Source organism: Raphanus sativus, chromosome 2 (assembly GCF_000801105.2).
Source record: "Raphanus sativus cultivar WK10039 chromosome 2, ASM80110v3, whole genome shotgun sequence".
Lineage (NCBI taxonomy): Eukaryota > Viridiplantae > Streptophyta > Magnoliopsida > Brassicales > Brassicaceae > Raphanus > Raphanus sativus.
This window is the reverse complement of record NC_079512.1, coordinates 17650117-17667694: the sequence shown is the minus strand read 5'-3', so window position 1 is coordinate 17667694 and position 17578 is coordinate 17650117. Positions and strand designations below refer to the sequence as shown.

Genomic DNA, 17578 nt, shown 5'->3' with positions numbered 1-17578 from the left:
GTTTCACATGGAAATAATTGTGATTTATCGTTCTTTAATCACCCCAAATTTCATTGCATAAAGTTTAAGTGTGACATGCACATGAGTAAATAATTCGTCTTTATTTTGTTTCTAGATATTGCAACATGTAATCAGAGCCGGGCTTCAGAGAAAGAAGTTGAAACATTTGAACGAGATCCATAAAGCTAGTGTGAGCCTTTTAAAAAAAAAAAATAAGTGTGAGCCTTTAAAAAAAAGGGAGATTTAGTTCAATATACCTATTAGAGGTCTAAATTAGTCAATTGCACATGATGGGAAAGAAAGAACTTGAGACATGCACTTTGTTGTAGAGATTTCCGAAACTACCCTTGTAGACAAATGACTGAGCACACTGACACAGCAGTAGCTGAAAAGATTGTCAGCTCGTTTTTCTTCTTTGGCAGCTTTTTTTTCTTTCTCTTTTGTAGTTTTTTGGCAGCTCTTTTTAATGTTGAGCATATATATATATATAGTATACGTTTGATACGGTTTATATATATATATATATGATAACATTATTATTTTATTAATTTTTTTTGTTTTAGTGATCACTCACTATATAAATACTATACTGGTTTTTGAAATCAAACTATTCACTAGTGATATTTAGAAAAAATATTCATCAACGAACAAACTATTTATCAAATAAAAATCATATATCATATAATAAATTATCTATCAAACAAAATATAGATTCACAGTTCATGGTTCATGTAACAATCCATGTTGCAGCTAACAAAATATCAGTTTTGAACAAATCTTTTGTAACATCTAATCTATTATTTATAATTATTTAGTGTCAACCAACTACGAAACATATACGAGATAACAAATCATTTATCATCTAACCCACTATTTATCAAACTACGTATCAAATAATATATCATCTAACTAATCATTTATCAGCTAATAGAAATTATATCAACTAACGATAATTATTTGTTAGCATCAAACCATTTACCAATTAGAGGCAATATACATAATAGATAATAGTGATTATTCATTTTTGGTAATATACATAAAAGTGATGGTATCAAAACTAATGTGTAAACTAACAATAATATTAGTGGAAGCACCTTAGCCTAATGGTTAAGGTCTAAAGGCTTTTACACCCAGGTCTGGGGTTCGACTCCAAGACTATGCAATTTATTGCAGATTTTTTCAATTCCAGGTTTCAAGTCCCGGAGAGAGCGCGATTTATTAGGCAACTACTATGCGATTATGGAAGGAAGGATTACAAGAGATCTTCAACATGGTGCAAGTAAATCCGGTCAGGCGTGGATCTTCATAGGACGGCTCAGATGATGCAGTTAGGCGTAGATCTTCATAAGACAGGTAGTATTGTCGGTTGTCGAATCATCCATGTAATGTTCCTAATAATTGTAATATCATAATAAATCAGCGTTAAAAAAAAACTAACAATAATATTTATATATATGTATATATATATATATCAGATAATAAAACATTTATCAGACACCAAATCATTTATCAGTTAATCCACTATTTATCAAACTATGTATCAAGTAATGTATCATGTAACTAATCATTTTATCATCTAACAGAAATTGTATCAACTAACGACAATTATTTGGTAACATCAAATAATTTACCAATTAGTGGCAATATACATAATAGATAATAGTCATGAATCATTCTTTGGTAATATACATAAAAGCGATGGTATCAAAATAATGTGTAAACTGACGAGAATATGTATCGGATAACCAATCATTTATCAGCTAACCTATCATTTATCAAACTATGTATCAAATAATGTATCATCTAACTATAAACTTATTAGCTAATAAAAAATATATCAACTAACGAAAATTATTTGGTAACATCAAACCATTTACAAATTATTGGCAATATACATAATAGATAATAGTGATTATTCATTCTTTGGTAATATACATAAAAGTAATGGTATCAAAACAATATGTGAACTAACGAGAATATGTATCAGATAACAAACCATTTATCAGTTAACAAACCATGGTATCAAAATAATGTGTGAACTAACGAGAATATGTATCAGATAACAAATTATTTATCAGCAAACAACTTTGTATGAAAACGATGTTACAATAAACAAATAATGTATCAAATTATTTATAACCTAATAAATATTTGTCCAAAAAAAACCTAATAACTAATTTATCAGTTAAAAATATTTATTTGTAACATATTACTAACCATTTGTCAATTAGCGGAAACTTTTGGTAACAACTAACAAAACATGTATCTCATACGGAACTATATAAATTGACATTTTGCTAGAACATAATTAGTATCATAATTAATGGTTGAGAATTGGAGAAAAAAAAAGAAAAAGAAAAGTAGTTGTAGAAGAAAAAAATCAGAGAGAAAATAGAGAGGAAAGAGAATTATGAAAACATACGCAAACGTGTTCTCAGGTTTAAGCCCACATGCCTGACACATACTGACACTGCATGACACGTACTGACACAGTTATTAGGAGGTGGAGTAGGTTGTATAGGGTTAAAATCGGTATGGTTTAACTGGTTAGAGAAGCAAGGACAATCTCTTATTATCGACCAAAATAAGGGTACTCATGCCAATTATCTCTTAAAAAAATCATCTATATTATTAAAAAAGAAGTACACATATAAAATACCCTTTAGTTTTCAGTGTTATTTACACTATCATACCACTGATATTAAATATTGTTTCTTATTTTAGTGCTTTGTCTTTTCCACTTAGATTAATGTGTTTTCCAAAATTAAATTTGAATGAAATACACAATTAAATAATACTTCCTATTTTAATGTTTTTTCTTTTCCACTTAGATTAATGTGTTTTCCAAAATTAAATTTGAATTAAATACACTTCATTAACTTCTCTATTAAATCAATGTCAAATTAAAAAAAAAATTATTAGACAAACAATTCATGGAAATTATAATATCAACTCTTCATTTAACAAATCTGAACGAAAAAGTATTACTAAATTTGAACTGAAACTAGATAATATCCAAACGGATTTGCCATTTTGGTATCTAGAGAACCATAACCAAACCAAACCTTATTCGAACGAAATATTTCGGATATTCGAATGTATTTAAATCATATTTATATACTTCAATATGTTAGCTATTTTTAAAGTTAATATCCAAGATATAAGCTATTTTAAAGTTGATTAAAATATTTGAAATATAAACAATAGTCAAAAGTAAACATCTAAAGTAGATAAAAATAATCAAAACATCAAAATTTACATGTTATATTATTTTTATTTTTAGATTTAGGAAAATCTAAAGATATATAAATTTAAAAAAATTTAAAATAATTTAAACGGGTTATCAAACTCGCAAAGATCTGATCAAACCGGAACCAAAATTTATGTACTTTTAAATTTTGGAGGTTTCACACCTAGATTTTAACGACGTTAACTCTGATTAACAGAACGTTAAGACGTCGTTAGAAGATGTTAACTATGATAAAAAAGTCTATGTATTTTATGGACAACCAAAATTAGTCTGCATATTTTTTGGAAAACCTAAGAAGTTCATGTATTTTTCAGTAAAGAAAATTTAGTCTGTGTATTTTTAAGGAATTTTTCCTATTTTTTTGTGCAACATCATATTTCTTTTATCCAAGATTTATTTTAATCAGGTTTAGCAGTTTAGGTCTAGGCATTTTAGCCGGATTCAAAAACTTGAACCGGAACTGATCCAAAAATATTCGGTCCAAAACCAAACCGAAAGTGTACAAGTATTTGTTGGGTCGAAAATTCTTGTACTCGAAAGAATCAAAACCGAAAAAAATTGATGCGAATAGATCCGGATCCAACAAAATCGACCGAATCCAATAAAATCGACCAGAATCCAATAAGATTTTACAGATAGTTTATATTGGATCCGGGTCGATTTTATTGGATGCGGGTCGATATTATTGGATTCGGGTCGATTTTATTGGATTCGGGTCGATTCGAATCAGTTCTTTTCGGTTTTGATTCTTTCGGGTCAGTTCCAGTTCAATTTTTTGAATCCGGCTAAAATGCCTAGTCCTAAACTGCTAAACCTGATTATAATAAATCTTGAATAAAAGAAATATGATGTTGCATAAAAAATAGGGCAAATTCCTTAAAAATACACAGATTAAATTTTCTTTGCTGAAAAAATACACGAACTTTTTAGGCTTTTCAAAAAATACACAGACTAATTTTGGTTGTCCATAAAATACATAAACTTTTGAATCAGAGTTAACGTCTTCTAACGGTCTCTTAACGTTCTATTAATATGAGTTAACGTCTTTAAAATCGAGGTGTGAAATCTCCAAAATTCAAAAGTTCATGTATTTTGTGGACAACCAAAATTAATCTGTATATTTTTTGGGAAGCCTAAAAAGTTCGTGTATTTTTCCAGCAAATAAATTTCAGTCTGTGTATTTTTAAGGAATTTCCCTTAGAAAAATCGCATATATTTTCATGGGAAAGAAAAAAGTCAGAAGAGAAAATGGCGAAAAGTAAGAGATAAGATGAGGGAGAGAGAGCTAGTAGAGAATAAGTTGGAGAGAGGAGAGATGTCTGACACACCCACATGCATGTGAAGAAGGATAAAATGGTCATAAAAATATTTATGTCAAATCAAGTGTAAGTGACCAATTATGATCTCCCATATAAACACTTCCTCTAATTATCTCTGTTTTATTTCAGACTCATTCCATCTTTATTTGCATCTCTCTATATTTCATTCATTTAGGTTCTCTCTCTACTAAAAAAATATTAGAGAAAATTAGATTTTGTGAAAATTAAAAAACACACAAACGCAAAATTTAACAAAACAAAAGTGCACAAAACCAAACAATTTTGTGGTACGGCCATGGGCCAAAATGGTAGTGAAACATTGGCTTCAAAACACTAAATATGAAAGTCCACCCATAATATTAAAACTCATATATTTAAGTTAATCAAAGTTAAAATTATCTTTAGTTCAATAAACAATAAAAATATCTAATAACAAAGCTCAATAATTATTAAATGTATAATAATAATAATAAATATTATACATGCGGAATACTTAGGAAAATAAAATAATATTACATTTCAGTGATACATAACATAATTGCCATCCAATAACTTGACAGATGTTTGAATAAATAAATAAAATATAATTCATTAATTACTCTAAAACGTTAACAAATGACATTATTTTTCTTTAAATTTTTACTTAGAAAAATGGAAAGTTTAGTTCAATAGTAGTGCTTGCATTTATAGGAGTTGATTATCAGATTTTTTTAAATGATATAAACTATACATTTTTATTTTATATTTAGTTTAGGAAGTTTAGAATACAGTGTTGTAATCAAATCAACTTAAAATTCCAAAGAAATGAGATACATAAATGATAGAAACCAATTTAAGCAACTAAATAATCAATTGATAATATAGTATAAAATTTTATAATATTATATTATTTTTTGACAGTTTCACAAGAAATTTGTGTCGTAAATATTCTTAAGTTATCATCATTACACAGATAGCGACTAATAAAAAGCTACCATCATTGGGTTTGCAGGACTAATAAAGGCTATTGAAGTACACATTTCAATAATGTTTGAAGAGAAAAGTCATATATGCTCATGGTAACATAAACAAAGATTGGATAAAATATTTTTATCTAAACATTTAACAATGATTATTTATTTAAGATGCTTTTAATAAAGTTAAATTCATAATCTCACACTAACCCTAGCAATCATAATTTTTTTTTATAAGATCAGTATCAGTATAGCCTACCCCTAAATTCAAATATTGGAAAGTATTCTCCATAGCCACACATGAAAAAAAGTATTCTATTTGCCACACCAAAATTCTACTTGCCCCACTTTTTTTTTCATATTTCTCTTCTCTTTCTTACCCTTAATATTATATTAATATATCATACCCACTATATTTTTTAAAATTAAAATCAAAATCAGACCCCAATTTTCTCTCTCCTCTCTCTCTTCCTCATTCCCACTATGTCGACCATCTCCCTCCAATTTTCCCCATAAATTCTCCCATAAAATCTCAAACCTAACAAGCGGTCCCCACACCAATCCACCTCTCTCCTTCTCACAGTTGTCGCCTCATGTCTCTTTTCTCCCATCTTGTTTCCTCTTCCCCAACCAGAAACGATTTTTTCTCATATTCTTAGTTCCATTGACGATTTTGAAGATTTTTTTGAAGGAAATTGGTACGTTTTTTTCACGAAATTCTCATAATAATATACTACTTATGTTTTATGTATTATGTGAAACGAAAAATATCAACATTTTGCTGTAAAAATCGTGAGAGTTTTGAAAGAAAAATTAAAATAATGTTTGAAGAAGATTTTGTATTGTTCTCTATTTTTAACACGGTTTTGAAAGAAAAAATATGAAAATTGTGTTAGACGATAATCTGGGTTGTGTAACACATTATTATTTGATTAAAAAGACTTAAACTGATGAAAAACTAAAGTTTTAGGTAAAAATGAAAGTTTTAGGTATATTGTTATGAAAATGGATGTTTAAGGGCAATTTTGTATATTTCTTCTTATTTTGCACTGTTTTAAACCATAATAATGCATTACAATAGTGGTAGACGATATTGTGGGTTGTATAACACCCTCTTGATCAATTATAAGTGTTAAATCGAGAAAAACAAAAATTTATAAGAATTACTAGAACGACTGGTATTACTAAAGTGAAAGTGTATTACTTGTATTACTTGTATTATTGTATCGACTATGTATCAAAGATCTTGGACAATTTAGATTCTTTAAATGGTTAAGTAATCATAATTTTATTTTTTTCAGGAAATTCTATGGCTTCTCCTATTACAATCATATGTTTTGACAATGGAGAAAGTTACATCAAGGATGTGGCTGAGATTAAGTGGATCTTGGGAGAAGATCAAATCCACACTCTAGTGATGAAAACATTTGTGGAAGAGGTTACATATTCTGAATTGGTCGAGTATATATGCAAAAAGATTAAGGAAATGGAGATGGGATGGTGAAGATTAGTTACTTTCAATTGGTATTGTATTCAAACAAGCGTGAACTACTAGTACTGCTAGAACTATTATATGTAATATGGACTACTAGGAACTACTATGTATTACCCTGAACTACCAGAAAACTACTCCGTATTACTATTTGTTATGCATGTTTCTAAGAACCTTAATTTTCTTCTTATTATTTATTTTTAAAAGATGTATCTCGTAAATTACGTGATTATATGTCCATGCATGTGTTTATTTGTCAAAATAAACATAAAATACTCTTAAAATCTCAAGTTGTTAGAAAATTTCTCATTTTAATAGAAAACACCCTTATACTTCCTAGTTAATGTCTTGATAGGAAGGCCATCATGAGATGAATTTCAGAAAACACATATTTTCTGAAATTTTTTTCTGCCAATGTGTTAAATACAATCTAAAACTGTCTAAATATATTGGTATTACTAATTAATTTAGTTTAATGACGTTGTATTACTAAAAAATACTATAATTTGCAAAAATATTACTATGAAGAATGAAATATTACTACTACCTTGAGTACTACTAAGAATAAAATAAATATCACTTTAATATTCAAACATGTTTATTTAATATTATCTTTTACACGTTTTAGACATGTATATTTTTTTACAATGTGTTACACGTTTTAGACATGTGTCTTAAGTTTATTTTTTTTATTTTCATGAAGTGTTGACAATGTTTTTGTCATAGTAATACCTAATAAACCTATTAGTACAAATTTTTTTCTTATGATATGGGTTGCCTTGTCTTTAATTAAGCATGAAATTAAAAACCCAATGCTTACATATTTTTTAATTATACTTGTAAATGTTCATCATGAAATTAAAAATTCAAAGTTTACATATTTTTATTCATAATTTTATAATGTTTATCATAAAACTAAAAACCCAAAGTTGTACTCTTCCAAGATTACAAATCTCCAACATGTTAGCTCTCTTCTGAGGCTTCAACATATGTTCTCACGAACTCCAAAGTCTACAGCAACAAAATAATCACTCAACAAAGTCAAAGAACACACTTATATATTCGCTATACAAACTCTTATGTTACTGAGTCACTAACAAACAACAATAGCATAACAGAAAACTAAGAGACCACATAGCAACTTAGCTTACCATCAATACGTCTGAATAATTCCTTTAGCTTAACAAAATAGATAAAACTGATGTTTCTGAATGATGTTTAAAAAGAACTAAGAGACCACATAGCAACTTAGTCAGAAACTTCAAACTGCAGTCACACATTCAAATGAGACAGCAACAAGCTAGTCACAAAAAAAAACTGAGAGAACACAGTATGTGTTACACAGGCCAAACACAACCATTCACGAGCCAGTGATACATTCACAAGTAATTCACAAGAAGTCAAGAACTTAAAATAGAGTATTTACCACATGTTAGCAGACAAAAGGCCATGACTTATGAGTGAAGGAAGGTCATTAAGGCTAAAATAATACATGGGTTGCAACATATGTTTAACAAGTCGTGACTTCGTGCAAACAGAAGAAAAAAAAGTCACTCACAGTAAATAGACTGGAGATTTATCAACTTATCATTCATCTCTTCGACAGAAGCGAGGATATCAGGTTGCTTGGGAGGTACAACAATTCTTCTACTTCCTGCTAATGTTTTTTTAACTGATGCTGATCTTTTGCTTCTTTGATCAGATGACCATAGAGAACCGGTTGGTGAATCCAAGCTCATGTTTGGGATCCAACCGCTGAGCCGTATCTGCTCAACCGGTTTTTAACCGGATCTTCTCAACCACAATCCTTTCAAACCCACAACAAAATCAATCAAAAATTGAAGAAAAATATACTTTTTTACACAGAAGAGCGAAAAGAGAAGATGGATTTGGGTTGGAAAAATTAAGAAATCAGAGAAAGGAAGGACAAGAGGGATTAAGGGAGAAGAAGCGATGGATGCGGTGGACTTCATCATCTTCGTCGGTTCTAGGGTTTTCAGAGGAGAAGAAAAGTGGAAATTAGATTTCTGGGAAAAGAAGAAGTTGAGAACGACAGACAAAGGGGGAAAGGATAGCAATGCGCGGGTCGTCCGAGTTATAGTGGGTCGAATCAAATAGTTAGGTTGGATCTTGTAAATACTTGGTTTCATTAAGGGCAATATCGATTTTCACCACGCTTTTATTAAAATATAATAAAATTTATAATATTTTTTATTGATGGGTTAAATTAGAATGAAGATGAGAGTGAGTGTGGCAATCTAGAATAAAGTCCTCAAATATTAATCAAAGACAGTCAAATAAAGATAAAACGACTTAGGTTCAAATAGTATTCGGTAACATAATGAGTACTTTTTGTTTAGAACCAGAAAGTTATCCAAAACATAGTTTTAGAAAGAAAAAAAAAACATAATTAAACTCAAGTTTTAGAGATTTAGGTGAGTAAGGGTTTACTCATACATGTTTTGCTCCCCAAGTTTGTACCAATCGATTACTGGGACCTTCATATCAGCTACCTATGCTTCGGCAAGGCATAGTTCAGATTCTAGTTTATCTTTCTCAGACTTGAGTTCAGTTTCTCTAATAAGGTCATCAAGCAACTCGAGATTAGCAGTCAGGGAGTTCACATCAAGCTTCGCCTCATGATATTATTTGTATGGACTATGGCTTGTAAGTTAAGTAGTAGTACAACAATAATAAACATAAGCTACACACACACACACACACACACACATATATATATATATATATATATATATATATATATATATAGTGATTTGAAATTGCTTGAAATATAGCTAGAGTTAATAGTGTAGTATTGATATGGTAAACGCATACTTATGATGCATTAAGTAGAAAAATAAAATATAACACATAATTAATTGTTAGATTTTAAGTTGTGCCTCTTTACATAAGTAGGATTATAGAATTTTTATGTAAGTTAACGAAGATTGTGTTATTTTCAAAATTGAAAAGAGCAAATATTTTTAGTAGTTTTTACATTTTTGATGTAATAAAATTTAGATATTTGTTATAATAAATGGTTTGGTCAATAAAAGTTTTGGATTGAGATCAAATTTTTCTCTATTTATTAGAAAAAAAAATGAAAAATGATTATTTTAACCTTGTATAAAGAGAAAACATGATAACAAAAACACAAAACCAATCTAATTCAATTTGTTTAATCAAATCAAACTAACCTATAAATAAATTGATCGTCGGCATTTGAATTTTAGTCAAACTAAATCGGTCTAATTCGTGATTTGGTTATTGTGAAAAGTAACGATATGTGTAACTAATAAATTATTTATTTATAAACCTATATCTATTATAAATATAGCAGATATTTAATAGCAGGTAAAATCTAACACAAGTATTAAGGTAATGTAAAAATGGAAAAGAATATATAATAAAATAGTTAGGATAAGTGAACACAAGAATAGAAAATATGTAATAAATCTGTTGAAAATATAGTTAGTTCTATTTTGTATGTTAATTTTAATAGATTAGATATATTTAATTAGAAAGGAGGTTGAATAATAGTGGATTAATGTAAAATATTGTGAACATGATGTCGGGACCTATCCTGCCCAAATCCAAAACTCATTAAAGGCTTGATATAAGCAAAAATAAAACAAATTTTTTACGTAGGGTAACATGATTTGAATAAATTGTAACGTCATGGACATTATTCAAGCATCTCGCTATCAGTCATTCCCAGCATGTACAACTATCATCCCATATTTTTCTTTTTCATCATCCCAGATTTTGATGATAACTTTTTGATGTGAAAAAATTATGTTCATTTGACAAAGTTAAGATGTTATAGAATATTGTGAATTTGTGATCACTGATCAAGCATACAATTTGCTTCTTAGCAATTACAATAAAAGCATCTAAAGAAACTTCATGCATGTTAACAATGATTCCTGGTTTGGTGGTGATTAACTTGAAGGAAAAATTCCAATATGTTGAAGTCAAAGGGATCGAGTTCCGGCCACTGAAAAATTAACATTCTTACATCACCAGGGACAGAAGATTGATACGTGACAACACATGACTAGTCTGGACTATTTTTTTGGGCCATGATACTCCCGTATAATTAAAAAAACTTCATGCATGTTTATTAAGAGAAAAAACTTTCTTTTTTTTTTTGGAGAAAAAACTTTATGAATATATATATATATATATATATATATATATATATATATATATTTGGGGGTAGAAACATGACATATATATATACTATATATACCATGCATAATGGTTTGTCCTGTGTAATACAATACAAAATATGTACATTATATATACACACATTTTATGGACATGTGTACTGTATATATATATAGTCTTTATGAGTATTCCCTATATATTAATAGAGAAACATTTAAAAAGTTATAACATGTAGTTTGTACTAATTAAAAAATGCTTTGGTGAGTTGTCACGTAATTAGAATGCTAGTTTTTTTTACGTGGCGATTTGAGAATTAATTGAAATTTTTTAGTTCAAAATTAAATTGTTAGGAAATGTTATATTATATAGTATTCCATTATAAACCATTCATTTATCAAACTGAAATTTATTATCTATTATTTCCTTAAATAAAACCTACGAAATTCCTTAATGTGATTATAATAGATATGAAACTAATGATTTTAAATAATAAGGATTGATAAAATATGTATACATTCTATCTTTTTGCTAAATTATTTATTATTAAAAATAAATTACACAATTACATTGATTATATAATACAAATTTAGATTTTTTGTATATGTTTTATTTTGAATTTTTCAAAACAAGTATAAATTACTAAAACTGTTAAAAATATCACATAAATTTTTTTGATGAAGGTTTGATTTTTATGTAATAAGATATAATGATCATAAATCATATGAATAAATAATTTTATTTTAATTGGTGTTTATGGTAATATAGATACATATATATTTCATATAATTAAATTAAACTATACACTTATATTTTGATATTTGCATTGAACATATATTGAAAAGTTAATATTTTAATTTTGAAATATTCATTGTTGTTTCTTAATAATTATAAATTATTGAAACCACTAAACCTCTCATATAAAAAAATAATTTGTTGGTGCAAATTTTGTTACACAAATATGCAAATAATCATAAATCATATAAGTCAAAACCTCATTTAATAAATATTCATATTAAAAGTATAATATACTTAAATTTGATTATACATCATATACATAGATAAAATTGATTGTTTTAATATGTTTACCCTAAAATGATTGCGAACAAACAAGGGCGATTGTTTGATCTATATGCGCACACCAATTTGCTACATAATAGTAACTGATTTCTTAGTTATTTAATATATAATTATTATTTTATAATGTGCAGAAAAACATAAAATAAGTAATAAATATAAAATACATATTCTGCACAAGACGCATATTTTAACCTAAGTATGTATCTCTTTAATAATTTTAAATCTTAAACTTTTTAAAATCTCAGGCCAAAACAAAAGAACAAAATGAGAATAAACTCCAAAATCAGTATTTATATCGAGCAATAACCAAAATGAGAAAAGCAACATAAAAAGGAGAAAAATATTTTAGATAGATAGGATTGGCACGTGAAGGTAAAATTCTTATAACCATAACTAACTTTTAAATTGCTAAATCATGATATAAAACCGAGCTGACATAGTTTCATTGTAGCTAAATAGTAGGCCTCAGATTCTTCGGCCTAAACATTAGGTTCTTATGCGATAAGTGATTTTTTGATCTAAAATATTGTTAAAATGGGATGAGCTTATCATTGAACAAATTATGTAATCAACAAAAAATTATTTAATGGCCAAAAATATTAATTCGATTAAGAATACAAATTTTATGTTTTCATATAACATTTCTTAACTATTTTTATATAAATTCACTCAGCGCAAGAAGTAAGGATGTTAAAATGAGCTATAGCTCATGAGTTCAGTTCAGTTCATTTTTCATGAGTATGATCTCTATATTTCAGGCTCATTTAATAAATGAGTTTATTGATCAAGATTAAAATGATCACAAGTTATACGAACGATCTTTAATGAATCTGAGCTAACTCATAAGCTTATTCATTTTTTATACTTGTAATTTTAAATTATATATATATATATGGATAACTTCTATTTTTCTTATGGAAAAAGATAATTTCTATATTTATCATATTTATCTTTTAAAATTAAAATGTAAAATATACCCTTGTTATTTATTTTGTTATTATTTTAGCATGAAATATTTATAAATGTTTTAAATTAATTTTATTATTTGTACAAATGAAGTGAAGACATTGAAGATGAAGACACGAAGAATATGGATTTGGACCATTGGTTTTGGTGTTTAGCTTTAATTTAATTTAATTTATTTTAGGAGTTCGATTTTTTTTGTCATCGGTTGGTTTTGTTTAGTATTTAATATATATGTTTCGGATTTTTTAATATTTAAGTTTTGAATAATATTATAGAAGTTATTTTATTACTGTTTAATTTAATTTAATAAATGAGCTGAGCTGAACTATATGATCTAACTGATTTGAGTTCGAACTTATATATTGAAGTTCATATAATAAATGAACTAAGCTGAACTAACTCATAGAAGAGCCGAGCTTATTATGAGATGAGCTGAGTGAACTAGCTTATTGACATCCAAGCAGATCTTGTCATCTAGGTATTAACCTTTGATCAATGTTTAATATTAAACACAAAATGGATCATTCGCGACGGCCCACATGGCTAATTATTTTCTCTTAATTGTCTTCTATATATGCAGCCACTGAGATACAGTTACACCTACATATTTAAATAAATTTTGTTTGTTAGTACAAGACAATTAAGGCAGTAGATTAGACCTTATATTATTCTATTTACAAAACGTTCGAAGAAGACTTTTGGTTTTATAAATTAAACTCATTTGCAAGTCTCAAGACTCAAGAGTAACCGCAAACAAACAAAATAGGAGCCAACGTTTATCGACAGAGGCTATGCATATTACAAGACCACATGCTGTCATGTTCGCTAGCCCAGGAATGGGCCATGTCATCCCGGTGATCGAGCTTGGAAAACGCTTAGCCGGATCCCATGGCTTCCAAGTTACCATCTTTGTCCTTGAAGCCGATGCAGCCTCAGCCCAATCCCAATTTCTTAACTCACCTGGCTGCGATGCAACACTTATTGACGTCATCGGTCTCCCCACTCCCGATATCTCCGGTTTAGTGAACCCATCAGGCCTTATCGCGATCAACCTTTTGACCATGATGCGTGAGACCATACCAACCCTCCGGTCAAAGATCGAGGAGATGCAGCCCAAACCAACGGCTTTGATCGTAGACTTGTTTGGTCTGGACGCGTTATGCCTCGGTGGTGAGTTCAACATGTTGACTTACGTCTTCATCGCTTCTAATGCACGTTTTCTCGCGTTGACTATGTATTTCCCAACGCTGGAGAAGGACGTTGAAGAAGAGCACATAATCAAGAAGAAACCCTTGCCTGTGCCTGGATGTGAACCAGTTCGGTTTGAGGATACTCTTGAACCGTTCCTTGACCCAACCGACCAGATATACAGGGTTTTTGTTCCTTATGGTTTACTTTTCCCAACGGCTGATGGTCTTATTGTGAATACATGGGATGATATGGAGCCCAAGACTTTGAAATCTCTTCAAGACCCAAAGCTCTTGGGTGGAACCGCTCGTGTACCGGTTTATCCAGTTGGTCCCTTGTGTAGACCGGTTGATCCATCGAAAACTAACCATCCGGTTTTGGATTGGTTAGACAAGCAACCTGAGGAGTCCGTGCTTTACATCTCATTTGGAAGCGGCGGCTCTCTCTCAGCTAACCAGCTAACCGAACTAGCGTGGGGGCTCGAGCTGAGCCAGCAACGGTTCGTTTGGGTGGTCCGTCCACCGGTAGACGGTTCAGCCAGCAGCGAGTATTTATCTACTAATAGCGGGGAAATACATGATTATCTACCAATAGAGTTTATTAGCCGGACACAAGAGAGAGGCCTTGTGGTCTCTTCATGGGCTCCACAAGCCGAGATCCTAGCCCACCAAGCCGTTGGCGGGTTTCTGACTCACTGTGGTTGGAACTCGATTCTTGAAAGCGTAGTTAGCGGCGTTCCAATGATTGCTTGGCCTCTTTTTGCAGATCAAAAAATGAATGCAACTTTGCTGCACGAGGAGCTAGGTATCGCCATACGGTCTAGGAAACTAATGTCTGAGGAAGTGGTTTCGAGGGTGGAGATCGAGTCGTTGGTGAGAAGGATTATGGTGGAGGAGGAAGGTTGCGAGATGAGAGAGAAGGTGAAGAAACTGAGGGACACGGCGGAGAAGTCGATGAGTTGCGATGGTAGTTCATCGCATGAGTCGCTTTCGAGAGTGGCTAACGAATGCGACCGTCTTTTGGAACGAGCTAAAAATGCTCGTGGTGCCTAGTGTACCGTATTGGATTTTACGTTGAACTACGTATCGTTTACTATTTCTGGAATGTTGTGTTATGTTTTTCTTGTCTTGCTAAATGCCACATGCTATCTCGTTTTGTTCATATATTGTGCTTATCTTGTTAGCGCCACTTGCGGACTTGAACGGTGGCGGATCCAGAACAATTATTTGATGGGGCACATAATTAGCACATAATTAGTATATATATATATATATATATATGTAAAAGTTGTAAACTATTAATCATTAAAAATTAATTAAAAACTGCAAGAAAAAAAATTGTTTATTTCATAACAGATTTTATAAAATAATTGAAAATTATTTATTTTTACAAATGTAACTAATCACAATAATATACTGTTACAACTAAAATTAATTTGAATATTTATAAAAATATTCTTCAAATTTGCACATTTATAACATTATATTAATATCTTGCAAAACTTGTTTTTTGTCATCACAGAACTTGTTTATAATTAAATAATCAACATATATATCATAAGGAACTATACTCTAAAATACTGAATAAAAGTGAATGTATTCAGTAGTATTATTTTTTATTACCAATTGCTATTGTTTACTATTAAAAGAATAGGCTTAAAAATGTGATAAACAGTTGAAATATAAAAATGAAATATATTTTATAATAGAAAGAAATATTAAAACACAAATAAAGAAAGATAAAGATATGGTAACACAAGAAAAATATTAGCAATAAAACAAGGGTAGGTAAAATCTCACTAAATAATTTCTGTGTAGAAAAATATTGTAAAACTAGACATGGCAAACGAGACATTAATTGTACACAAAAAAAAGAGTAAAACGATGGAAAAATAAAAGGCGATGGCTTCGAACACAGTAAGACACTGGCGTAACCGAGACTAAAAGTTCACCATTTGTTCCACAAAAACCATCTGTCACCTAGCTAAATGGCAAAAGTTATAAAGTAGTAGATCCGTCCCTGGACTTGTATAGTTAAGTATTCACCTTTAATCTCTAGATCTTCGATTTTTCTTTTTGTTTGAACTTGTATTTGTTCAAAAAAAAGTCTTAGGTTTTGAACAAAAAGGTTGTATGATCATTTTTACCCAAATAAACCTGAAACGTTAACATGGTGTCTAAAACCAATATGAGATAGTAATTGCATTAGTTATATTAGGATTTCAGCGAATCAATGGCTCAGATGCTTTTAACTTAAAAAAAAAATCTCAAATACTATTCCCCATTTTCCTTTTTTATTTAACATTTATTTAAATCACAAAATTATCAAAAGATAAGTAAACCAAGCGAAATCTAGTTATTTACAAATTTATCGATCGGACTATCCAAACCTAAAGTCATACCCACCTGTATATTTGGATCCTGTCCTAAAAATCTTTAAACCAACTAAGTATTTTAAAAAAAATCTCTCATTTTTCATATTTCTTTATTGAAATAAACAATTCTTTTCATGTCACCTATTTTGTTTCATCCTTTCATCCTCAGAAAAGATAATCTTTAGACAAGAGACGAGTCAAACTTTCTCTTCAGAAAAGATGACAAAATAACAAATTCGAATCGCCCAGTAAAAGAGAAAAAAAAACCAAAAATGGTATAACTTATTAAAACTTGGTGTAACTATAAAACTTATATAAATTAGTAAACTTTAACTCGTTTAAATTGTATAACTTAGTAATACTTTGTAAATTTTTATGATGATGGCTTAATTTGATAGTTACGTTTTTATGAAGTTTTGGTTTCAAAGAACGAAAAGGAAGCCATGTGACCTCTGATGGTGGAGACATGGAACAAAATAGAAAGGATGATAGTTTAGATAGTGTAGAGATGAAAAAATGAGTGTTGATAAGGGTGTAGGAAAGAATGACGGTGGAAGTGATAGTGGAAAATATCTGTTGGGGAGGAGCAAAGAGAAAAAGAAGTAACGAATAGAAAATCTACCACAATACAAGAGGTGACGAAAAAATAAATCAATGTCAATCAATGTAAGTTTTTGTAACTTGATAACTCAGTAAATTTTGTTATTTATGTTTGGTTAACTCGGTGAAACTTTGAGAAAGTTTTACATTTTCGTTTCACTTTGTAGAGCTTGAGACTACTTTGTTTTT

General features: G+C 29.5%; 1 protein-coding gene across 1 annotated transcript; it reads left to right on the top strand.

Moving 5' to 3' along the window:
* The first annotated feature begins 13852 nt into the window (after positions 1–13852).
* On the top strand, positions 13853–15576 carry LOC108841875 (UDP-glycosyltransferase 72E1-like). Its single transcript, XM_018614654.2, has one exon. The coding sequence runs from the start codon at positions 14019–14021 to the stop codon at positions 15465–15467; it is 1449 nt and encodes a 482-aa protein (XP_018470156.2). The 5' UTR covers positions 13853–14018; the 3' UTR covers positions 15468–15576.
* Positions 15577–17578: the final 2002 nt, after the last annotated feature.